This window comes from Cupressus sempervirens, chromosome 1 (genome assembly GCF_028749045.1).
Source record: "Cupressus sempervirens isolate cs-2001-9-10 chromosome 1, ASM2874904v1, whole genome shotgun sequence".
Classification (NCBI taxonomy): Eukaryota; Viridiplantae; Streptophyta; class Pinopsida; order Cupressales; family Cupressaceae; genus Cupressus; species Cupressus sempervirens.
The window spans coordinates 300,979,976-301,006,265 of NC_143118.1; the positions used below are offsets into that span (position 1 = coordinate 300,979,976).

At 35.1% G+C, this 26,290-nt stretch overlaps 1 protein-coding gene across 4 annotated transcripts in view; it reads left to right on the forward strand.

The window, feature by feature from the left end:
• LOC149577310 (phosphatidate phosphatase PAH1-like) overlaps positions 1-10,174 on the forward strand; it is an 82,024-nt gene extending 71,850 nt beyond the window's left edge. For all 4 annotated transcript variants that reach the window (XM_089823370.1, XM_089823377.1, XM_089823358.1 and 1 more), the window contains 4 exons: positions 9,025-9,153; positions 9,274-9,372; positions 9,456-9,588; positions 9,705-10,174. In XM_089823370.1, the coding sequence (XP_089679496.1) occupies positions 9,025-9,153; positions 9,274-9,372; positions 9,456-9,512 (285 nt within the window). In that variant the 3' untranslated portion in view covers positions 9,513-9,588; positions 9,705-10,174. The remainder of the gene's footprint in view (positions 1-9,024; positions 9,154-9,273; positions 9,373-9,455; positions 9,589-9,704) is intronic.
• Positions 10,175-26,290: the final 16,116 nt, after the last annotated feature.

The window sequence follows — 26,290 nt, forward strand, 5'->3', positions numbered from 1 at the left end:
TGGTCTTGGTGCTCTTGGTCTTTCTATCTTCATGGTCTATGTCCACTTGCTAGTTATCGTTTTTGCTGAAATGGTTACCTTGATTTTTTGACTACACTCTTAGGTTGGGTAAGTTGTTCACTTGTCACCCCACTTTCTCTATCTACTTGGCTATTGGTTTCTTGCCTAGCTCTTGACTTGAGTCACTAGTGTCATAAGTAATTTGGACACTTTCTTGACAAGTCACATTACTCTATCTTTACTATGTTGGCAAGTGAATAATCTACCTGTCTAGTTTGGACATCAAGTTATCTTGTGTCACCTTATTAGCTTCCTCTAGTCTCCTTCATGCTTGATTATCTATCTACCACTATGGAATTCAAAGCTTGTGCTACCAAATCTCAACCAAATCTAGATGATCATGATATCCTCCATGTCACTAAAGAGTTTCAAGATCTATATGCGCAATACAAAGAATTAGAAGAGACAAATGATCTTTCTTACCTTCATCTCTCTAAGCGCATGACAGAAATGAAGTCTAAACTTGAGAAAAGGTTAGAGGAGAAGATTGCATCATTACATGAATCTTCTTTAAGGTCTTTACATGCATGCAAGTCACCTTCTTTAAGGTCATCCTTTTCTTCTAGGTCTACATGCTCTACTTCAAGACATCAATTGTCTTCACCTACTAGATCTAAAGACCTCCTTAGAGAGAAAGAAAGTGATACCTACTTTGAGCCTATTCCAAGATATCATGATGGACCTATCTTTGACCAAGACAATGATGAAGACATGGATGCATACCATTCACTTGAGAAACAACAAAAGGACTCTAGACATACTTCTAATAGAACTTTTGCTCCCTTGGAAGATTCTTATGATGACACTTTGCAAAAACTTCTTGGCAATAAAATCATCATGTTACCTAAGTCTAGCTCATATAGAAACCCATTCTTGGATATCTATTGTGCTTATCATCAACATAATGAGCATAGTATTTCAGATTGCATTGAGCTAAAACATAAAATCCAAAATCTTATTGATAATGGAATTATTGATACCTCTAATGATTCATGTGATGAGGATACTTTTCTTGAGAAAGATCATATTAATGAACCTATGTCTAGTGACGGTTTCCTTGATACCTCCACTTCTTCCAACGCTCGTGCATCTCCCAACACTTTAAAGCTTTCCAACATGCCTCCATCAAATAGAGAACCTAATGCTTTCCACATTGACTATGTGTATCCTCAAGGGCTACCTCTAAAAGAAACTCAAGCTACCCTTCACTTGGCTGCAAATCTTTTCCATCCTACTAATCCTAAACACCCTCAACCTTCATGCACTGCTATGCCTAATCCAAACACTACTCCATTCACTCTTCATTCTCCCTTGTCCTTAGAAGTGGCTCCATGTCAAGAGTACTCTAAAAAAGAAAAAGCTATAAATGTCAAGAAAGATCAAGATCAAGCACCCTTTCATCTCTTTCAAGATTTTTCCCCTCCATATCCTATGTCTTTTCCATCCTCCAAGTATGATGAAGATACCACTTCCATTATCTACCTTGAGCTTACTGAAAATTATGAGAAAAGTTCTCTTCATATGCTATCCAAAGCTACTTGTCAAGATCAAAGCATCCCCTCATGTTCTACTTCTCCACATCCACTTCAAAATTGTGCTCAAGCTTCAAGTGCTTCTATTAAAAATGTTGTTCCTATCAAAGGTACTCATGAGTCTATTGATGGCTTTGACCATGTTGCTCACTCTAAAGATGTTGATATCCCTTCCCACTATCCATTTGCATCTTCTAAATCTATCCTTGGTCCTTATCCATCTAAGCTAAAGCATTCAAACCTTCCATCCATATTGGGGCCTTATGTTCCTCCATCTACATTCACTCCTAGCTCATTCCCTAGCTCTCCTATAATACCTCAAGATCAACAAAGACACTCATCCTTGATGACTTTTCACCCATCTATACATCTAAACCAGTCATATCATCCTTATTCATCCACAAATCCCAAGTCCTTTGGAAGTGAGAATAAACATAAGAATCCATTGAAAAAGAAAGATCATTATGTCCCATCTAATCGAAATGTGAATGCTAAGAAGGAGAATGCACAAAAGAGACCACAAAGGTCCACTATTAAAAAAGCTAAATCAAAGAAAATATGGGTTCCTAAACCCATTATTGAAGAAATGTGTTTTGAAGTATCCAAAGGAAAATCTAAAGCTATGTGGATTCCCAAGTTTCTTTTAAAAGACTTGAATATTGAAAATACTTCAAAGTTGACATTCAAACTTCCAAAGGCTTCCATTCCATCTTCTTCCAAAAATCTTCCTAAAAATATTCCGAAGCCTTCCACTCCACTTTTTTTCCAAATCTCTTCTACCACCTCATACATCTAAATCTCAAGCTATTTCATCCACGATTCCTCCATTCTTCCAATACCCTTCAAGGTGTGTGTCAATGTTGATCTTGTCCAATATTTTAGCTACCCTCATGAAATCCTCTAAAGCTTACACATGAACTCTTATCCTCAATATATTCTTCCTACTACCATTTCTCTTTCGTCACCCTATCAACATCTTTGATCATACCTTTCTATGGTCTTAGCTTATCATGACTTATCTTTCCTATAGGAGCACTACCTACATTCAAACAGCTTGAGCTCTTTCTAAAAATTTAAAAAAAAAAAAATAGAAAAAATGAAAAAAATGAAAATGTGCCTTAGTGAAAACCACTTCTTGTGGCACCTTGGTAGCAAAAGTAAAGAGAAATAAATTTATCCTATGGTGAAAACTACTTCTTGTGGCACCTTGGATAAGTACCATGATGAAAACTTGGCAAACAGGCATCATGCGCAATTCTTCCATCATCCATCTATCCCCTCTTCTCTCTTTGATCTTGACAATGTTGAGCTATCCTTGCATATTGGCTATCTTATCTATCGCTCACCCCATCCTTCTCATTCGCTCATATCGTTCATATCTAGCTTCATTCTTATTGCTCTATCCCATCGCTATCCTATCTAGTTGACCCCTTGGTCTTGATCACAATAAAATAAATCATGATTCTCATAGGTTTCTTTACATGGCTACTCTTTTGGACTACATGCTTCATGCTATCTCACTTGTTGGCTTCACTGCTTATTCTACATGCTATCTTGCTCATTACTTCCATTGCTTATCCAAAACATACTTCATTTGACTATTTCACCTCTTTCCTTAGCTTGGGTACTCTTGAGGAGTTAGTCCTTGAGGATCACTTGTACTTGCTTCATACTCCTTTCTTATCCATCTCTACTTATCCACTGGCTTGTTTCTCCATCGTTCCTATAGCTTGCTAGACATTAGGAGAAAATGATGTGATCTTGCTTGAGAACTAGTAATCTCTAAAAACTTTCTAAAAAATCCAAAAAATCATTTATGATTTTGAAAAAATACTAAAAAAAATCAGAAAATGTCATCCTAGTGCAAACCTAGCAATAGGTGCTTTGATGTATCGCCACAAATAAAATAAAAATAAAAATAAAAGAATAAAATTGAAAAAAGTCCTGAAAAAGATCTGTCAAGTGATGAAAATCCGAAAACAGGCACTACTTGAAACCCTTGCAGCTATGTCTATCAGTCTCAACCATCCATTTCACTACACATTTCCTAGCGTGGAATTGTTTCTTGTCCTCGTCTCGAGGGCATAGCTACTTAGCCTATTGAGGTATTCTTGTGCATTAGGGTTTCTTTGACAACTCACAAAACAATGTTTCTCAACACTTCCCGCATCTTGACATCAAGTGTTTTTCAACACTTTTCAAATAGTTTACCTACGGTCTTCTATGTCGTGGTATTTCTCACTATCAGAATCAAGTCTTGAAGAAATGGCCAAGTGACTTACACACATGCACTTTAACAGTTAAATGACTGAGCTATGTTGATTTTTATCTACTTTGTGTGTTGTCTATGATGATTTCTTTACTATGTGTTCCCTCCCTAATAGTCTTTCGAGGATGTCATTGACTAGAAGATTAGGGGCATAGGACATGCTTTCTTGATTTCTACTTGTGGGTATACTTCATTTGTCTATAGTGTTTTAAGCATTCATGCTTATCCTATTTGACACTTTCATTTATAAATGTATCATCCTTGACTGTTTCGCAAGACCACACTTAGGGGTTATCCTGGTGCTTATGCCTTGATATAGGTGTAATCTTGCTAAATCAAACTTAAGGAATCTAATCGCGTAGTTATCTTGACTTACATGTCTCTGATGCTTAGATTGGATTTCCACATACCTATCTGATATTGATCATATTCATATTCTCATAGTTATGCTAGTGATAATTATATGATCTCATGAAGTCCCTGATAAACACTCAATGATGAAATTAATAGTCTAAATGTTATGCACTTCTTGTTGGTAAACCACTTTTCATATTAGCTTGCATTTTAGGTTCATTTTCTAGCTTAGTCTTGCATTCTTGCATATGGGGAGAGCTCTTTCTTCATCTTTTCACAGACATATCAGCTAACTCCTTTCATATATTTTTTTACTTTCTTCTTGTTCATGTCTTTTCACCTTCTTAATCTTTCGCTTCATCTCTTTTCTATCTTATCATCACAGTATATAAAGTTTTGACCTCTTAAATAATTTCAACATCCTAGATTCATTTTTGGGATCGAAATCAAAATTCGAGTTCATCTTGATGGTCAAAATTGTCTTTTAAAATTCTACTTTCTTTTGAGCAGTTAGCTGACCTTTTGAGGTCTAATCTCTAAATCATCACTGGGGCATCATCATTTCTTCACGTCTTCATCATTTCCATACTTCATATCTACTTGAATTCACTGTTTCATGTCTAAAATTGCCTTTCTACTTGTTTTGACCTAATTTTTATGCTATATCCTTCAAGGTCAACTCTAGTCAAATTGGCGCATTTTATTAGTTTCTTATAGTCATTCTTGGGTTCTAATCATCTATCTATCATCTTGGACATTGCTATATTCTAATTTTCTCATGTCTAGCCGGTTTTTGCATCCCCTTATCTCATTTCTATTTCAATCTCGAGGGGGTAGAAATACTCTATCACTGATTGCTACAACTATCTATTTCTTAGGAGCATTTGTTTGATCTTCTCACTTATTCTCGATCTATCTACTTTGCTAAGTGTTAGCATTCTTCTTGAATTCTGACATCATTTTTTCCTAGTGTTCAGTACTACCGCTATCAGGGTTTACATTCAGGACTCACTATCACTTTCTGCATTCTGTTCTTTGGAATCAGATATCTATATCTATTTTTGCCTACTTGGCTTCTGTTTTCTTTGACATAATGTGTTCCCAGATCGATCACACATTAGTCAAAAAGGGGCAAATGTAATCACCTAAAAATGGTCATTTAGACTATTAGCTCCCTTCTTAGCATTTTGGCTAAATTAATTAAATCATTTACCTAGACCAAACTGCTAATAATCAATCAATTTGATTATAACCTATAGTTTGACTATGCTATCCTAAGTTCATTATTTGATTAAAAGAACATGTCCCCTTTTAATTAAATAAAAGACCCCATTCTTCTAACCCATTTAAAGTGCACACATAAAGTCCTTTTTCTATTTTGCAATTAAAAGAAAAGGCTTTGTGACTTTTGTCTTATATGACAAGTCAACTTATATTCTATTGCTTGACTTGTGTGTGTACATGGATCACTCCTCTTTTCAATTTCCACAGTTGATCATCCACCATCTTCATCTTGATCTCTACTGTTCATACAACTTTAAAAGGGAGAGAGCTTTCCCCCTCAAATCATCCATCTTTTGAGTATGGTTATGCTGCAAGTTTTCTAACAGGTTTCTTTGGAGCTTTGTGGAGAACTTCTATTTCTTGTCTACATTCTCTCATACCATAACATTTTAGTTTAGATTCATGTGGCATGTTAGTTTAGCTTCTATTTTGCAATAATCTATCTCACATAGCTTAATATTTGGATTGTAACACTCTCATACATGTTTTAGCATAGCTGCATTTGGCATTCTCATCTTAGCTTAGTTTCCATACTTGCATTGCATTCTTGAGGAACTCCTTGAGATATTTGCATTCTTGCATCTTGTCTTTGGAACGTCCCATTGCATGGTTTACTAGCAAGAAGAGTATTCCTAAGGCTCAGCTGAGAGCCCTTAAACTTGAAATACTCTCTTGCACTCTGTGGATAGGGAGCTCTAAGCCGGCATCCAAGCATTCCGAACTCATGGAATCGTTTGGATAGAAGGGTTTAGAGTGAGACACTTTTGAGTGTACAGCAAGAACCTCCTCCAAAATAGGCTGATCCAAAACATTAGGAGTAGTATCCCCTAAACCATCAGGAGCAAGAGACCCTTCAGCAACTTGCTCCGGAACAGATGAAGATTTAGTAATAGTGTAATGCTTATCAGAAACACCTGCCCACCAGGAAGGCGTTCGCTTTGATCTTGCCTTTTCAGAAGAACATCGAGCTACCACATGGCCAGTCATGTGACATTTCCTGCATCAGAAGGGAAGACCTTCATAATCCAAGCTCTGAGTCCAGATACCCCATGAAGAACCCAGGCAAATTTTCTCAGGGAGACCCTTAGAGACATCCATCTCAACAAGGATGTGCATAGATGTCAAATGCATAACATCAAAGGTCGCCATATCCACAGTCTGAAACTCCCCAAGAGCCTCCTCAATAGATTCCAAAACAGAATCCAACTAGAAATGCATGGGAAAATTTGGAAGCCTAACCCAAACAAGGATCTTATTAAAAGATTCTATAAGTGGGTCAAAATCCTTATGCCAAGGTTTGGCCATCAAGGGGAAACGTTCTTCCTAAGAGAAGCTGTAATCACACAAGATAGTCCTCCTATCTTTAGCATTTTCAAACTTGACAATAAAAAAACCTTTAGCAATTGGGTAAATCTAAAGATCTACAGATAAAACCGACCTCCAAAACTTGGCAATCCAATCATGAAGGGCTAGAAGGGAGGGTCAGAAACCCCTAAATAGGAAAATAGCAGCATGGGAGGAGAAAACCTTTGCAGTTTTGAAAATCTCATCTACTGTATTAGAATCTAACAAAACCCGAATGGGTTTAGTCACACTCACAGGAGTAGCCTCACGTTGCTTTGAAGATCTTGAAGAATAGGCAACAGTAGGGACAGACCTATGAAGATCCGCCGCAAAAGCAGCAACATCCGCTATGTAGCAAGATCAACAGACCCTGTGCCCCCCCGGCCCCAAACCCATCAGGAACCCTTGAGGCAAACCCAACACTCACCGCAGGAGAAGCACCGGCCCTAGCGAACCCAACACACACTGCAGGAGAAGCACCGGACCCAGGAGGAAGAGAGGAAGACGCAACACCCCCCACTGCACCCTCCACAACCGGCGCAACATCCACGACCGAAGAGACCACGATAGGGGCAGTTGCAGTTTGAAATCGCCCTTGGGCGAGAACGCGAGCAGGAGCGGGAGGCATGTTTTTGGAAAAGCTGACAAAAATGCAGAGTTATCTAGGGACATGTCCCTGGATTTTTCTAGGCATTCCTATCCTTTGGATATCCCAAAGACGGGTTATCTAGGGGGAATTACCTATAAATTTTACATATTGACAATGAATTATATAAGCAACTTGACGTTGACTTTCAATTCAACAAAAATTTGACATAAGGGTTTTGTTAGTTCTTATATGTCAAGGTTTTATAATAGATATGTGCATACTTTATCCACCTTTTCATATGAATATTTTAAATTTGCCTCCGTCCTAGAAACTCGGGGTAACCTTGCAAAAATGTCATTCCATGGATTTTCTCCAGAAAATTTATTATACATCCCTTACCTGGTTTTAATTGCTTGATAGAAACAATTATATGTTATGAAGATTCTTTAGATCTGTTAAGATACCATATGTAGCATTAGTTTTGAATGGTTTCAACTTCATACCGACAATGCCTGCTCCTGTTTAGATAAGAGGGGGAGTTCCTACTGTTGCTTGTAGCACTACCATATAATATCACCATTTGTGCTATTGTGGGTAGTCTTTTGGATCATTTTATCTAGTATTCTTGGAAGACATAATATTCTGCTGGTCTCCATTATTTCCTCTAATCCCTCCAGTCTTCATTATTGATTTGTGGATTATTGCAAGAGTTTTCATATAAAAAAGTTTTTGATTGGTAATCGCCGAAGCCTATATTATTTATTATTATTTGTGAAGATTAATTATTATTATGTGTTAAAGTTGGAGTAGACTTGAACCCAAGACCTCCCAAATAAGAGGTTCACAATAATAAATGTTATTCCATGGATTTTCTCCAGAAAATTTATTATACATCCCTTGGTATTAATTGCTTAATAGAAACAATTATATGTTATGAAGAATCTTTAGATCTGTTAAGATACCATCTGTAGCATTAGTTTTGAGGTTTCAACTTCGTAATGACAAATGCCTGCTCCTTCTAAGATAAGATGGGGAGTTCCTACTGTTGCTTGTAGCACTAACATATAATTTCACCATCTGTGCTATCATGCCATCTGTGCTATCATGGGTAGTCTTTTGGATCATTTTATCTAGTATTCTTGGAAGACATAATATTCTGCTGATCTCCATTATTTCCTCTAATCCCTCCAGCCTTCATTATTGATCTGTGGATTATTGCAAGAGTTCTCATATAAAAAAGATTTTGTTCGGTAATCGCCAAAGCCTATATTATTTATCATTTATTTGTTATTATTTGTGAGGATTAATTATTATTATGTGTTAAAGTTGGGAGTAGACTTGAACCCAAGACCTCCCAAATAAGAGGCTCACAATTTACCTTGTGTTGTAGGCTCTTTCCTAAGAGTTTTCATATAAGTTATAATAGATTAAAAAGAAGCTTAAAAATTATCACAAATCTTTCTTATCCTTTTGTGGAAATGGATTATTAGAATCTATAATATTGTTCAGTGTGTATACCAAGCTTCTACACTCTACAGCTACTTAATTTTTACTGCACGAGTTAAGTTTTGTATGTATTTCTTATATGGCAGGATATACGGTTACTGTTTCCGCCTGACTGCAATCCATTCTATGCTGGTTTTGGGAATAGAGACACCGATGAGATCAGTTACCTGAAAGTTGGAATACCAAAGGGAAAAATATTTATCATTAATCCCAAGGTATTTATTATTACATGAGGATTAGGTGCTGGTTTGACCATTGTCTAGATTCTTTTAAAATTGCATTTATCTTCTTGATGAGGCTATAATTCTGCTGTGCACTTTCCATTTGGAAAACAGGGGGAGGTAGTTGTCAATCATTCTGTGGCTGTAAAGTCGTACACTTCTCTGCATAAACTTGCTGATGACATGTTTCCTCCCGTGTCTACAAGCGAGCAGGTGAATTTATCAACGCTCTGCTTAGATCTCGTTTTTGTTGCAACACAGAATTTCTGAGATTTTGCTTGGACTATATGCCACAGGAGGCTTTTAACTCATGGAACTACTGGAAAGTACCACTTCCTGATATAGAAATTTAGCCCAGTGAACAAGCAAAGCATTCATCTGGAAAATTGTTATATGGGCATTGACACCTCTTGACTGGACAAAACTCAGGTGGCATATCTCCCTTTCGAGAACTACAATAGTTAGCTTTTCACTATCATCATTGCTACATTGTTTCTAGACAATTTTGTAAAACTGACGTTTTATTGTACTGATTATTTGGGCAGATATTAAGAGGGTTTGTTGAAGAAATATTGAAGAAGTGGCAAACTTGTATCATATTTTTTGGAACCCATTCTTTTGTACAACTTGATCTCTTTTAAGTTGACTTTATAAAGGTATAAATAAAACTAATTTGTTTATACCTATAGATCTCATGTTAACCCCGAGGCGTGATTCAATTCATTCTTTCCATTTCATCCAAAAGTTAGCATCATAAGTAGTAGATGGATCTAGGAGGCCTCTCTCTATGGGCTGCTGGTATCGAGTTTGTTCCTTGAATAGCAAGGGCAGTTTCTCTATGGCACTGACACAAAATAAATGAATGGTACACATTGGCAGATGATTTGTGCAAAATTCGGTCGCATTTCCTTCCTTTGCAGTGTGATGCTGCATCGTCTTGCAACATGTTTGAGAACTTTCATGTTTGGTCACTATCAAAGATAAAAAATTTAATGGTTTAAAAATTATTACTGTACATGGACGTGTGTGTAAGTCATCCTACTTAAACTGTTGACTGTCTCAAATCCAGTTTATAGAGAATCCTTTTAAACGGTTACTACAATGTAAGCTATCTTCATTTGCTAAATTGGTTTGGGGTTTTCTTTAATCCATCTTTTTCAGAATCTCAAACTATGTATGGACGAGGTGTTAATGCAGGTTTTACAAATTTAATGTTTTGACATATGCACATTACTGACAATGAACATCATTTTCTTCGACTTTTGACTTCCTAATTTAGTTTTATAAGGTTTGAGGTCAATTTTTTGATTTAAGATGCTTAATAAAAGTTTTCTAATTTATCTTGCAATGCATTTTGATATAAACAAAAACTATTGTTGAGCTTCTTGTAGATTGAATCAAAACTTATGCCCTATAGACAAAGTAACAATCTACCAAACATCAAATTAATTTCAGCTTGTCTTGAAAAGAGATCAACTTATCTAAAATGAGAAAGATAAACTGGATATGTGCATATGCTAGCTGTAGTTGTCATTGACTTGAAACATATTTATGATCTGGTGTTTTCATCTTCTTTATATTGACTAATCAACAGAAGAATATACCAAGCCAAATCAGTTATTTTTAGTAAAATGAATTCCATTGATTTATTAATTCTCAAGCTAGTCGAGGCATGCATCGATAATTATTCAATGCAGTGGATCACATCACCTTTGATAAATTGTGCCATTTGCCTAATCTAATGGGCTATTTAAGACACCTCAATAATGTACTTTTTATGGAGTGAATGGACGTGAGGTTGAAGGGGTTTATGTGCTTTGTTATCATCAAGGGAAATTTCAATGGAGGACTTTACCACAACCAGGCAGACAGATATTTCTAGTAAATTCTACCATTTGTGCCCAAATTTCTTAGCATATTTGACACATGCAATTAGTAGAGGTGCTCTATGAAATCATAAAGACGAATTTTAGATTCATAATTTCAGCACTTTACTAATAGCATAGTTGAGGCTGCTTTGCATGTTAGTAAAATCTCAATTGAATGTTGAATTCAAGATTTGGGCGGGAGAAAATTTTCTCTAGCTGCAGGGATTGTCACATGAAAAATTGTGCAACTGCAAATCTTTGACCGCTTAAGAATGTCACAAAAGATAGAGACCTAATCATTTCTATTTTCCTTGCAGTGTTTCGACGATGTTGGTAGTGCTTGGGCATATCAAACAAATTCATTTTTTCAGAGAACATTGATTGATTTTGCGACTCTATTTTAAAATCCTCAACTATTCTCATATACTTTCGGCCACATGCGAGTCACATGAAGTATAACACAAATATTGTTGAAAACAGATTGATACAAGTATGCTAAATGTGTTTCTGTAATTGTTTTGTCACTAATGTCAAACTTGGTAGTTGCTGGTAAGATAATTGTTTATATGATTTAAGTACTATTATTTGTTTGATTGATGAAGAGGATTTGATCGAGGTAACAGTAGCACCTAGAAGAAAGGTTGAGTTATGATATGAAAAAGAGTACAAGAATAAGTTAAGATAGTGATATTATAATGCTTTGATAATCTATTTAAGGTTGCAAAGGTTGGTTACACTGATTAAGTTCAGAAGAACAAGTTAAACGAAGTTTGTTTTCCAAGCTTAACATTCTGCATTGTAGGTGCTGAGCAAAGATAGTGTAAGCGGAGCAAAAAATTAGTTGGAGCCAAGCAAAGTCAATTCAGTGTAAGTCGAGTGAAACAGTGTAAGTTGAGTAAAGTTTAGTTGATGTCGAGCACCAATAAATTTTAGTTCGTGCATAGTGTTTTGACAAGTGGATGTCGAACAACGCAGTTTGTGTCGAGCATCAAAAGCTAGTTAATGTTGAGTGTCAACATTATGAGAAAGATTGTGGATTCAATGAATTTGAGCCGACAAATTTGATTTTTTGGATTGTGTGAACTGTGTGGAAGATAAGCTTGATGAGCTGGTGGCGCAAAATTCAAGATAAACTGTTTTGAGGCCAATTCAAAGAGGATTGAAAGGAGAAGTTTCTAGAAGGGAATGTAATAAAATAAAGAGTAGATTCATTGAATCCTACTTAATCCAACCTAATCCTAAAATGGACGATGGAGGATGAACAACAAAATATCTTAATTCTCTATTATAGAGATGACTTGTCAGAAGCAAGGGTTGTCATGTTCGAGGGCCTAAGGAAGATAAGGAGTCTAGGGTATTTGCTTCATTTAGTGACCTAAGAGAAGATACTGCATTGGCAAACAAAGCACAAGGGCATAAATATTTTCACCAGGTGACATTCCAAGTGAATGATCTAATGTCCTCTAACAAGGCTCATTCTTAACAGGGTGATTGAAATGCTTTAATCGGGTGACATTTAACAATGTGCATTGTAACCTTAGTAGGGTTGGCCTTTCACAAAGTATCATTTCAGAAGAGTGAGAATGAGTAGCATGTTACTTGTGTTTTTTTCCAAATTGAATTTCTACGTTAAATCATTGTGTTAAATGTGTATTTGAATCTGTTATGTTTCATGTTTACATTTCTGCAAATTGATTTGACAGTAACCTACAAATTTAAGTGATTGTACAATCTAATGGATGCATGCATGATGAAAATGTTTTATAGATATGGGTTCACTAAGCTGTGAAAAGTTTTATTTGTACATGTGGACCTTGGATAATTGATTCACCCCCCTCTCAGTTATTCTAAAGAATTCCAACAATTGGGATCAAAGCCATCTGCTTAAGAGGACTAGTTTGTAGGTACTAGAAACACAAAGATCAAGATGTCGGAAAGAGAGGTACCCAAGCTTAATAGAGACAACTTTCTTGCATGGAAAAGTTCAATGAAGCTACACCTAGGAGTTTTTGGAGATCATGCACAAACTACCATTTCTTGTTGAGCATGTCACTCTTGTTGGAGCCCTAACTATTGAAGATTTGAAAAAAAAGAAAAAACACAACCAGACAATGTTGGAGATTGCCTCTGCCTCGAGTTATATCAAATTTGATGATATTAAGGATTGTGACAGTACAAAGAAAATGTGGGATGCTCTACACACTATTTATGAAGGTGACAAGAATGTTCTAAGAGCCAAAGTTGAAAGTCTTAGAGGTAAGTTTGATGATATGAGAATGCAAGAAGGTGAGAGTATTGCTCTAAGATAAAAGATGTTAATGCAATAAGAGGAGCTACTACTACAATAGATGATGATATTGTACTAAGCAAATTTTTGAGAACATTGCTGCCTATATATGCTATTAGAGTTTCTACAATACAAGAACTGAGATGTATGCTAGGGAATGATCTTACAATACAAGAATTGAGATGTATGCTAGGGAATGATTTAAGTCTTGAAAGTTTGGTAGGTAGGCTCATTGCTTTTGAGCTATCTAACTTTTATAATTGTAGACTTGAAAATATGAAATCTATTTTCAAAGCTAAACTGTCGTTAAAAGAACCTAATGAGAAGAAGAAGAAAAAGACCAAATATGTGTCCAATGAAAGTGATACAAATGAGGAAGATGTAGATCAATTTGAAGCACTATAAGCAAGGAGATTTCACAGAGGTAAAGACAAGTTTAAAGGTAAATTTTTTATTAAGGAAAACATGTTTTGAAGGGTGCTAATGAAGTTTAAAGGCAAGTCACCTATCATGTGTTTCGATTGCAATGAGGTTGGTTATATTGCTGCTAGATGTCCAGAGAAGAAGAATTACAGAGGTGGTGACAAGCACAAAAGTAGAAGAGATGAAGACTACAAAGACAAAGGCAAGAAGCTTTGCTACATTGCTGAAGAGGAAACAAAAAATGGATCTGGCGATCATGATGATGAAGTGGTGTATGTTGCAATGAAGGATGAATTTGACGAGGATGAGGCAATTGCACTAGTGTCTTTTGTGAACAAGAATGATAGATGGATCATTAATAGTGGGTGTTCACATCACATGACTGGAGATAAAAGTAAGTTCATTACCTTGAATTTTTTATGGTGGAAATAGTTTAAGGTTTGCTAATGATGCACCATGTTGATAAAAGGAAAAATTTCTATCAAGCTCATAGAAATTTTTTTATATAACAATACTTATTATGTTGAAGGACTTAACTATAACCCGTTGAGTGTGTTACAACTAAATAATTTGGGTTGTAAGGTTGAGTTTGAGAATAAAATTGCTAAGATATATGATATTGATGGAAAACTGATTGGAAAAGGTGATCAAACTAGCGGTAATCTATTCTCCCTTGATATAGAGGATGCGACTTGTTTAGTTGTAGAATTTATTGATGTGTGGCTATGATACAAGAGGTTATGCCATGTTAATTTTGATAACTTGGTTAGTATCATCAACATGAGAAGAGTCAAAGGTTTGCCTAAATTGAAGAAGCTTGACAATATAATTTGCAAACAATGTTAGTTAGGCAAAATGACAAAGTCAAGTTTTAAGAGTAGAACTCATACCTCTAAAGGAATATTATAGATTGTTCATACTGACTTGTGTGGACCAATTGAAGTGCAAAGCTACAAAGGAGATAAGTACATTATGCTACTTGTTGATAATTGTTCTAGAATGATGATAGTTATATGTCTCAAACAAAAATCGGATGCTTTTCAAATGTTTAAGTGGTACTTAACAAGAGTTGAGAAGGAAAAAGGTAAAAGTTTAAAATGTTTGAGATCTAACAAAGGAGAAGAATTTATATCAAATGAGTTTGAGATGTTTTGTAATGACAAAAGAATTAAAAGACAAACATCTGCTCTTAGAATCCTTCCACAAAATGAAATTGCTAAAAGGAGGAACATATCTGTAATGGACTGTGCGAGGACACTCATGATGGAGAAAAATGTTGCTTTGAAATATTGGAGAGAAGCTGTAAGTACAACTATTTATACCTTGAACTATGTACAAGTCAAGAGAGGTACTCATTCAACACTTTTTGAACTATGGTATGGATACTCACCCAATGTAAAATATTTTAAGGTATTTGGAAGCGAGTGTTATATTCTCAAAGATTTCAGAAATGGTAAACTAGATGCATGAAGTGAAGAAGGTATATTTCTCAGTTATTCCACAAGAAATAAATTTTGTAAGTGTTTAAATACTAACACTAACAAAGTTGTGAAAAGTGCAAATGTGAAATTTGATGAATATACAAAAGTATATGAGGCTGAACCTATAAAGGAACTAGAAGAATACAAATCATTCGTATACTTTTATGAAGGTATGCCTGCTAAAGATGTTGTAAATCAAGTTGCAAACCAATATTAAGTTTCAGTGGCTATTGAGTTTGTTGTCCTGCATTTTGTCACCACAAAATGTTGGTAACAACATGAAACTTTTCCAAGCTAGTTTCGTGTCTCTCTAAGCTTGAATTTGATATTCAATTGCTTAATGTTGATCGATTGATCCATTTCAATTTGAATATCAAATTGTTTTACTGAAGGCCTTCGTCAAGTTGTTTTTGTTTTTCTTTCTATCAAGCCTTTGCTTGATTTTTGAAGCCTTCAAAGTCCATTCTTTGCTTTTGAGTTTGTGTTTGCTTATTTTTGGTCTTTTGAATTCGCTCATCTTATGCATTTCATTTTTCCCTTCGATTCGGTCTAACCTAGAGGTCAATCAGAGTTGTCAGTCAAGAGATATGCTCATTTTAGTGCCTCAAAAGTGGACATTTTAGGTGCAACAACACGAATTAAAAATATGATGTTATATTTTCATTTTGACATTTACTTTTTGAAAATATTACATTTTACTCACTTTTTGTTATGTTTTTAAGTTACTTTATCTTTTAAATTATAACTTAAAGTGACTATAGTGCACTTTATGTTATAATTTTAAGTTGAGTTACTTTTTAATTTTTCACTTAAAGTGACTATAGAACTATATAGTTACTTTTTAAATTTTTAATTTTTAAATCAAATACTTATATAAATGTCACTTTAACTTAATATTTATGACTTATATTGATCAATATAATACATAAATATTATTTTTGACCCATATTGTTGACATTTTTATAAAAATAAGTGAAATGCATAACTTAAAAGTCCAAAAGTGGACATTTTATGTGCATATGCATGTAAAAAATTATGAAAAGTGGAAACTTTTCATACTAATGCATATAAAAATTCATTTTGAGGACTTTTTTCAAGTCATTACATCAAACGCTTGTAAAAGTGGACCTTTTTGATGCAATGACATGAAAAGTTGAGTTTTCATGCTTGTGCATGAAAAATGTAAGACATGTTTATAAAATATGTAAGTGACTCCAAAAAGTGAGATTTTGGAGACTTGAATATTTTAAAATATGTATTGGGTTTCAAAAAGTGAGATTATAACCAAAGACATATTTTAAAACATGCAATTGTATCAAAAAGGTCTTATTTTACCTTATTACATGTTTTAAAATATGCAATGAATACAAAAATGTCCTATTATGTGAAGAAAACATGTTCTTGCTCCAAAAACCTCCTATTTTGATCATAACTTTTGATTCTCTTCATGGATTCGAATGAAATCAATTGCATTCATTATGTTTTGGAGAGGTGATCATTTTGGCCTCATCAAAAATCAAGTTATTGCACCCAAAAATGTGTTTGAAACTTCAAGCTAGGGCATGTTTTTTGCATAAAAATCCATAAATCTGCCAAGTTTGATCACATTTTTGCATGAGATCAAGTCATTTTTACCTTTTTAGGTGATTACATTAGTTGAGGATCATTATTTTGGTGTTATATCATCAAAATACTTTACTTTGAAGATCACGTTTTTTTCTTGTTTTGACAAAAACGGCTCAAGAACATTCAATATTTTAAAACGTGGCAATGAGGAGCTAATTTAGGGCACGTTTTGTGATCTTGCATGATAATCTCCTTGTTTGCTGCCCTCTATCATTCGGATTTTGGAGATATGACAAATTCTCATCATTTTTGAAGAAAATTTCAAAGAAAGAGCATCTTTTCTTTCATTTTTGGCACATATTCATCAAGTAAGTGGACTTCTTCTTTCTTGTGTTTTAATTCATGCTTATCCTTGCTGATTTGATGCTTGAAATCGTTGGATGGATGCCATTTGTGAAAATCTTTGCCTTAGAATGTGCATTTTTTCTTTAAATATGAATTTCTTCTTCATTTTGATGTCTTTGGTTCTTCCCCAAGTTCCAAATTCGAATTTCATCTTTGGGAGTGTATTACATCTTGGCATGTTTTGAGTTGTTTTCAAAAGTATGTTTTTCTCTTGTTTTAGTTTTGTGTGCTTGTTGCCGGTTTTTCTCCATTTTGGAGAAGTTGCAAGTTTTTTCCCAAAAACTTGTTTTTCCTTCACTCTATGTGAAAGCATTATCATTTCATTTCACATTATGTTTCCATATCATTACATCTCACATTTCATCTGACAAATGCGATTATATGTTTTTCACTTCATTCGCCATTCGCACATGCATGTAATCCCATTTTTCGTTTCCATTTTCATGCATCTCATTTTTCACTTCCATTTGCAAGACACGATTACATGAAATGTCTTACGTGTAATTGCATCCAAAAGGTCTGATTTTGATCAAAAGCCATATTTTGAAAGGACAAAAAAAGATGTTATTTTCGCTTTCCATAAATTTTGACTTCTTTCTTCCTCCAAAAGTGACTATATAATTCATTATCTCACCTCCATTGTTTCATTTCCATCTTCATATATGCATTCACACTTACATGAATAAATACATGTTTCCACCTCATAACATATTTTACATGTTACCCTCCATTCGCATCCGCATATACATGTAAAGTATACACATTCACACTTGCATCTCATTTCACCCTCCACCTTCCGTTACATGTTGCATTTACATGTAATCCATTTTTTGTGCAGTGACATCTTGAAAGCCCAAGTCTCTTTTTGGAAATTGACAATCTCCATTTACACGCATTCCCATGCGCCAAGCACTTTACTTCAGAAAAGAAAAAAAGGGAGTTAAAGGTGCCGATGGAAAATTGTTTCGGGTGTATATCCGAACATCGTCAAGAAGGTTTTCAAAGTGTCAAAGACTCCAGTTTGTGCTGATCTGCAAAGGAGAATTCACAACAACTTGAGCAAGAAAAGATGGATCACATCAAGTTTCCACATGATAATGAACAATTCATCACAGAGAGCTAGAGGTTATCAAGAGATGCAACACTATGGTTATCAACGTGAATGCAACAGTACAAGGTACAAGAACTCCCAATCCTGTTATCATCTGGGATTGCATCGTCAAGTACAAGGCCCTTCAAAATTGTTTTTTTCTCTTCTTTCTTCTTTCTTCTTCTTTCATGTTTGTAGTTGGAGAAGATGCATTACATGAAAAAGTGTAATTGCATGTAATGCAAATTACATGTATGTAAAAGATGTAATGCGAGTTGCACGTGCAGTTGCATGTAACCCTTTAGTTTCTGTAGTTAGACTTGGTCAAAGTTGGTTGAGTTGCTCCCACTTTTTCCTCCCTCTTTTTCTCAACTTCTTTGCCTATATAAAGGAGTGCCCCCCTCATTGTAAAATCATCATTATCTTTATGCAAGAGAGCTCTGGAGAAATTGTGCCAGCAAAACTTTGTTTGTGTAGCACTATTTTGAGAGAGAGTGAATACAAAGGAGCATTTGAGACTTAACTTTGATTAAGTGAGGTTGTTATTTGTGTGAATTGTAAGCTTTGTCTATAATTCACTCAAGTTACCTTTGATTCGTACTATCTTTTGTCATTGATATTGTATCTTGTGATTGATAGAAAAGAGTTAAGAAACAATTGAATCCCGAGCTTTGACTAGGAACAATTGTGAAAATCTATAGCTAGAAGCTTTGTCTGTAGCTTGTATTTTCATCTTGATTCGCAAAATAGTTAGATTGTTGTTACTTTTAGGAGTCTTTGTGCCCTAATTGTAAACATTTTACCACATAGAAGTACAACAGGACTTAGAGCCAATTGGTACGTTTTGGCTAGACTTTGAGTTATTTAAAATTTATCAGTATCACTGTTTCCAACTCGTGATAGAAGTGTAATTAGAGATTCACCTTGCCCATTATTCGCCTTATGAATAAGTGGATCCTTTCTTGAAAGTTAAGAAGAAAGGATAATAGTAACACCCTCTTTATAAATCTCTCAATTTCTTGCTTACCTTGAGTTGATCCAAGGAATAGTGAGAAGGGGGAGCTTTCCCTTTAAGGTAGGAGAGACTCTGTCTCACATGCTGTGGCTGGTCATCCTATTTTGCGACTGAATTTTTACCCAAAACGGTCAGTTGCAAAATATCCACCCAATAGAGTCACATATTATGAATGTCGAGTTGCATTCAAGAATCGAGCTACATTCAAGTGCCTAGTTATATAATAAAGTTGAGACACATTCTAATTCTGAGATTAGTGTACATGAAAGAGATGTTGAACCACTTGACAGAGAGGTACATAGTGATTCAAAAGTTGAAGGACCAAATATAGAAGTTGGAGCTGAACCAAGATTGTCTAAGTATGTCAAGAGACATCATCCTGCTGCACAAATCATTGGAGATAAAGATGCTAGACCAATGACAATGAACAAGTTGAGAAATGATACATGTTTGCTAGGCATGCAAGAACCTAAAACAATGAAAGATGCCTTAGAAGACGTGGACTGAAGTAAAGCCATGGAAGAAGGGATTGAACAAATTGAAAAAAAAAGACATGGATTCTAGTTCCCAAACTAGAAGAAAAAATGTGATTAGCACCAAGTGGGTATATGGAAACAAGTTAGATGAAAATGGTGAAGTCATAAGGAACAAGGCAAGATTAGTTTGTAAAGGATATGCACAAGAAGAAGGGATAAATTATGAAGAGACATTCATTCTTATTGTAAGGTTGGAAAGAGTAAGAACTCTATTTGCTTACTCTACATACAAAGGTTTCAAAGTTTATCAAGTAGATGTTAAGTTTGTATTTTTAAATAATATTTTGGAGGAAGAGATTTATATAGAACAACTAGAAGGATTTTTTGATGTTAACAACAAAAGTTTGGTATGTAGACTACACAAAGCTTTATATTGTTTGAAGCAAACACCAAAAGCGTGGTATGAGAGGCTTCATAATTATCTTGTGAAGATTGGATCTAAGAGAAGTGATGATAACAACGATCTGTAGTTGAAGATAGAGAAAGACAAAGGTATTTTGTTATCTAACATTTTTTTTGATGATACCATATTTGGAGATCAAGATATTTTATGTAAGACTTCTGCAAATGAAATGAAGCAAGAATTTGAGATGTCTATGTTTGGAGAGATCAAGTTCTTTGTGGGTTTGCATGTACACCAGATGAAATATGGTGTATACATCACTCAGTCAAAGTATGTTAAGGAAATACTGAAAACTTTTGGATTGGAAGATTCTAACCTTGTAAGCACACCCATGGTGATATGACATAAATTGTTAAAGAATAATGATTCAGCTGAGGTGAATCGAACATTATACAGGTCTATGATTGAAAAATTACAATATGTAGTACTTAGCTGACCTGATATTGCATTATCTGTAGAGATAGTTGCAAGATTCTTTGCTAATCTCAGGGAGAATTACTTGATGGTAGTAAAGAGAATAATGAGATATCTAAAATGAATAGAGGAGTATGGTCTATACTACAAGAAAAATGAGAAATTTGAATTGAAGGTCTACACTAATGCTGATTGTGCTGGAAATATTGATGATAGAAAGAGCACAATGTAGGAGTATTTTCCTTAAGCGAAAGGCTAGTTACTTGGAATAGCAAGAAACAAAACTGTATATCTCAATCTACTGCTTAAGCTGAATATGTTGCTGCTGCAGTAAATTGTACAAACATTGTATGGATCAAACAACTACTCAAAGGTATGAATGAAGAAATCACTGAACCTGTGATACTTTATTGTGATAATACAAGTGCTATAAATATATCAAAGAATCTTGTGATGCATACAAAGAATAAACACATTGCAATCACGTATCATTACTTGAGAGAATTAGTTCAAGATAAAGTGGTGAAGATGGAATATGTCAACACCAAAGAGAAAATTGCTGATATCTTTACAAAAACATTACCTAAGGATGCTCATGAGTATCTAAGAGGTAAATTAGGGGTGATACCCTTATGAAAGGCTATCTAAGAAGCATGAGAAGTGCCTTACATCAAACAAGTTGATTGACATACGTTACACATTGATGCAGTGGATCTTACTTTAGGAGCTGCCTAAAGTAATCAAAGAGCTAGAACTACAAATAAGTCACAAGCTAGGTAATCAAAGGAGAAACTAAAAATGTTCATATCTACATATTATGATGACAAGTCTTTGGCATTGTTGCCAAAGAGGGAGATAAAGGAATTGAAATATGAGGCAGAAATCCTAATCTGCCTGATTCTATGGAGGGAGATGAAAGAAAACACAAAAGAAACATCTATTTAGTAAGAGGGAGATATAAGAGTGATCAAGAGGGAGTCGTAACGATGAGTTTATTGTTTGTCGATCAAAACAGAATTTTGTAACCTATTCAGAAGATGAAAGTTGTTGATAGAGTGAGAGATTTCAATACAAAGAATTATTTTCTTTTTGGTATTTTGTTGGTCTTACTGATTAAGTTAGGTCAATTTGATTTTCCATCAATGCAAAAGAGGGAAATTGTTGAAAATAGATTGATACAAGTATGATAAATGTATTTCAATTATTGTTTTGTCACTGATGTCAAACCTACTAGTTGCCGGTAAGACAATTGCTTATATGATTTAAGTACTATCATTTTTTCGATTGATCAAAAGGATTTGATCAAATGAGGTAACAATGAAACCTAGAGGAAAGATTGAGTTATGATATGAAAAAGAGTACAAGAATCGATTAAGAAAATGATATTATAGTGCATTGATAATCCACTTAAGGTTGCAAATGTTGGTTACACTGATTAAGTTCAGAAGAACAAGTTAAATGAAGTTTGTCTACCATGCTTAATATTCTGCACGGTAGGTGAAATGTCCCTTTCTCTAATTTTATATGATATTTCAAGCCTCTAATCAGATTTTTAAAATCAAACAACCAATATTTCAAAGATCCACCAATTTCTCAATAAACCCCAAATTAGGTATGCTCGAAATAGTGCCAAAAACTTCATAGCTTCACATATTATTAATAAATCTGAAAGTGGACTTTTTTACAGAAATTTTAGCAGCATAACAGCCTACAAAATGACATTTCCAGATCTATACAACATTTACACAACAACTCCCAAACAGAGGACAAAAACAATGCTCATCAGGTTCTCGAAAATAACACAAAATAACTCGAAAATACCACAAAACACTAATAATCTATCACAGAAGTTTAACCATGACCCAATACATATATTTAGCTCTATTTTAACATCTAAAAGTCTGAAATATAGCAGCAACCCAAACTAATATGAAATACTCAACCGGAAACACCAAACTCTTACAAAAAACACACTCGAAAACTCTCAAATTTGCACTGTTCAGCACAAGGGAAAACTCTGCATTAGCTTGCATATGGAATGGCTTTAAACTCCTATCCTTAGCCTTCCTAGAAACTTACAAAATCTCATCCTTGGGTCTCCTCCACAGGTTTGGCAGCCTCTGAAGAACAACAAAGCAATGAGCAAAAATCAAGTTCTGGAATGAGCCCAAAATGCCTCCAAATCTCTTAAAAGAGGGCATAACCCTAAATCACATCCAAGAGGGGTTAATAAAACATATTTTAATAATAATTTTCATTTATTAGTCCATTGGTGTCCAAATATTAGCCCTTTTTTCTGAAACTTCACCTTTTTGGGCCTGCTTGCCTTAGGAAAAATTATTAATTTTAATTATTTGAAAATGGGACATGAAAAGTCCTCCCCTCCCAAATATTGGTTGTCCTCAAGCAATGAAGGTTGGAATGGTCAAGAATATGTGCTCATTCCCAAGTTGCATCCTCCAGTGGTAATCCTTTCCATTTGACCAAATGCTCTATCATGCTCCTATTACTCAATCTTTTCTCTCTTGTATCCAAAATCTCTTTTGGTATCAAAATTAATTTCCCTTCATCATCAAGAGGTGGAAATTTTGTACATACTATGGTTTTCTGGCCTAGAACCTTCTTCAGGAAAGATACATGGAAAACATTATGTATTTTGCTATTTGGTGGGAGCTCCAATTCATAAGCTACCTCTCCTACCTTCTTGGTGATCTTATAAGGCCACAAAACTTTGGCTTGAGTTTCTCTGCCCCACTCCTCTTCAAGGTGCTTTGCTTATATGGCTGCAACTTGACAAATACCAAATCTCCCACCTCAAAAGATCTTTCGATCTTTTTCCTATTAGCATACAACTTTTGTTGGTTCTGTGCATGTTGTAGATTATCCTTGAGGGACCTTATTATGTCTTGGCTTTGCTTGACGAAATCACTTGCTGCAGGTACTCTACTATCTGAAAGTACTAGATCAACAAAGGAAAGGGCATCATAACCATAAAGAGCAGGAAAAAGAGGCATACCAATATACATGTAATGAGATGTATTATAACAATACTCCCCTAGGTGCAACCATTTCACCCAAGCATGTTGTTGATTTGAAACACAGTTTTTCAAATATCCCTCTATCCATTTATTAACTATCTCTATTTGTCCATCTGTTTGAGGGTGATAGCTAGTATTGGAAGTGAGTTTGGTTCCTCCCAAATGAAAGAGCTCCTTCCAAAAAGAGCTGAGGAATCTATTGTCCCGTTCACTGAAAATGTTTCTAAGCAAGCCATGTAATCTAAAAATTTCTTAGAAGAACAATTCGGCCACTTGTGATGCCTTGAAATCAGATGTGATAGGAAAGAAATGTGCATACTTAGTTAATCTATCTACCACCACATATATGCAATCCTTACCTTGAACCTTGGGCAACCCAATGATGAAGTCCATGGAAATACTTTTCCATTTTTGGTTAGGAATAGGAAGTGGCTGCAACAACCCTGGAGGAAAATTTTGCTCACTCTTGCTTTGTTGGCATACCATACATTTCTTAATGTGTTTACATACATCCTCTTTCATACCCTTCCATGAAAACTGCTCTCGAATTTTCTTGGATGTCTTGAAGTATCCTTGATGACCAGCCAAAGGTGTGTCATAAAAGGCCCTGAAAATCCTCTCCTTAGTTTTTGATCCTGGCACTAAGAAGATCTTGTCCTTGTAATAAATCAATTCATCAACAACCTTGTACCTATTATCATCCACTAACTTATCCAAAATCTTGGTGGCAAAGGAATCTTTAGCATACTCTAAAATTATGGAGACTTTCCAATCAGCAGAGATAGATGTTAAGGAACATAGAGTGGGCTTTCTTGAGAGAGCATCAACAACCACATTATTCTTTCCTTTCATGTATTCAATATCAAAATCATAAGCTTGCAATTTTCTTACCCGTTTTTGTTGACAATCATTCAAATCCCTTTGGTTCAAGAAGAACCTGAGGGTATTATGGTCCGTCTTTACAATGAATCTCTCACATACCAAATATTGTCTAAACTTATGTAGTGCATGCATGATTGCCAACATTTACTTATCATAGATGGAGTAACCTTTCTCTGATTGATTTAGTTTTCTACTCTCAAATGCTATTGGATGTCCCCTTTGAGTTAGGACAACCCCTATACCTTCTCTAGAAGTATCACATTCAACAACAAAAGGTAAAGAGAAATCTGGAATTGCAAGCACAGGGCATGAACTCATTACCTCCTTAAGCTTATCAACTATTTTTTGTGCCTCTTCTGTCCAAACAATAGCTCTTTTCTTTGTCAAATCAATCAAGGGGGCAGCAAGCTGAGAAAATCCCTTGGCAAATCTTCTATAGTAGCTACACAACCCGAAGAACCCTCTGAACTGTGTAAGATTAGTGGGTGGAGGCCAATCCAAAATTGCTTAGATTTTTTGTTGATCAACCTGTACTCCTTTAGAACTTATAATATGTCCCAAATATAGGATCTATGTCAAACCAAACTCACATTTAGATAGCTTAGCATAGAAGGATTGATGCTTCAAGATTCCCAAAACAGTGTCTATGTGCTTTAGATGCTCTTCCTTGTTTTACTATAAGTCAAGATATCATTAAAAAATACCAAAACAATTTTTCAAAGATGCTGGCTGAATACCTTATTCATACAAGATTGGAATGTTGTAGGTGCATTAGTGAGGCCAAATGGCATAACAAGAAATTCAAAGTGCCCATAGTGACATCTGAAAGCAGTCTTTTCCACATCTTCACTCCTCATTCAGATTTGATGGTACCCTAATCTTAAGTCAATTTTTGAGAAGTATACAACACCATGCAACTCATTAATAAGTTCATCTATGCATGGTATGGGATACCTATTTTTTATGGTCTTCTTGTGTAGAGCCCTGTAGTCTATACACATTCTCATTGTACCATCCTTTTTCTTGACAAGTATCATAGATGATGTAAATGGACTAGAGCTAGGCCTTATGAATCCCATGTCCAGGAGTTCCATAATAATTTTCTCAATTTCTTCCTTTTGACCTCTTGGATGGCAGTATGGGGTTGTTATAACTGGTTTGGCACCCTGTTCTAACTCTATAACATGCTCAAAACCTCTATCTAGTAGTTATCCTGGAGGCAAGTCATTGAAAACTATACTATGCTTATCAAGAATATTTTGAATTTCAAAATAGAAATTACCTTGATTCTTTGGAGAGCTTGTTCGATGGATTATGACTCCTGTTGCCCATGCTACTTGTCCTCTTCGAAAAGTCCTCTCCATCCTCTTTGCAGAGACCGCCTTAGGTGCTCCATTTGATAAGCCTCTCAATAAGACTTCTTTCCCATTAGAATGAAATTTAAACTCCATAGTCTGATGGTTCATGTAATAGCCTCCAATAGAGTGCAACCATTGAACACCCAATACAAGATTTGTCTCCCCAATGCCAACAACATAGAAGTCATCACATAACTCATAATCTCCTAAGGTCATCTTGAGTTGTTTCACCACTCGTGTGCAAGGCATAGTGAATCCATCAGCTACAGTAACATTGAATCCCTCAAAATCTTTTGCTTTAAGCCCTCTTTTCATGACAAATCCCTCATCAATAAAATTGTGAGTTGCTCCACTATCAAGAAGAA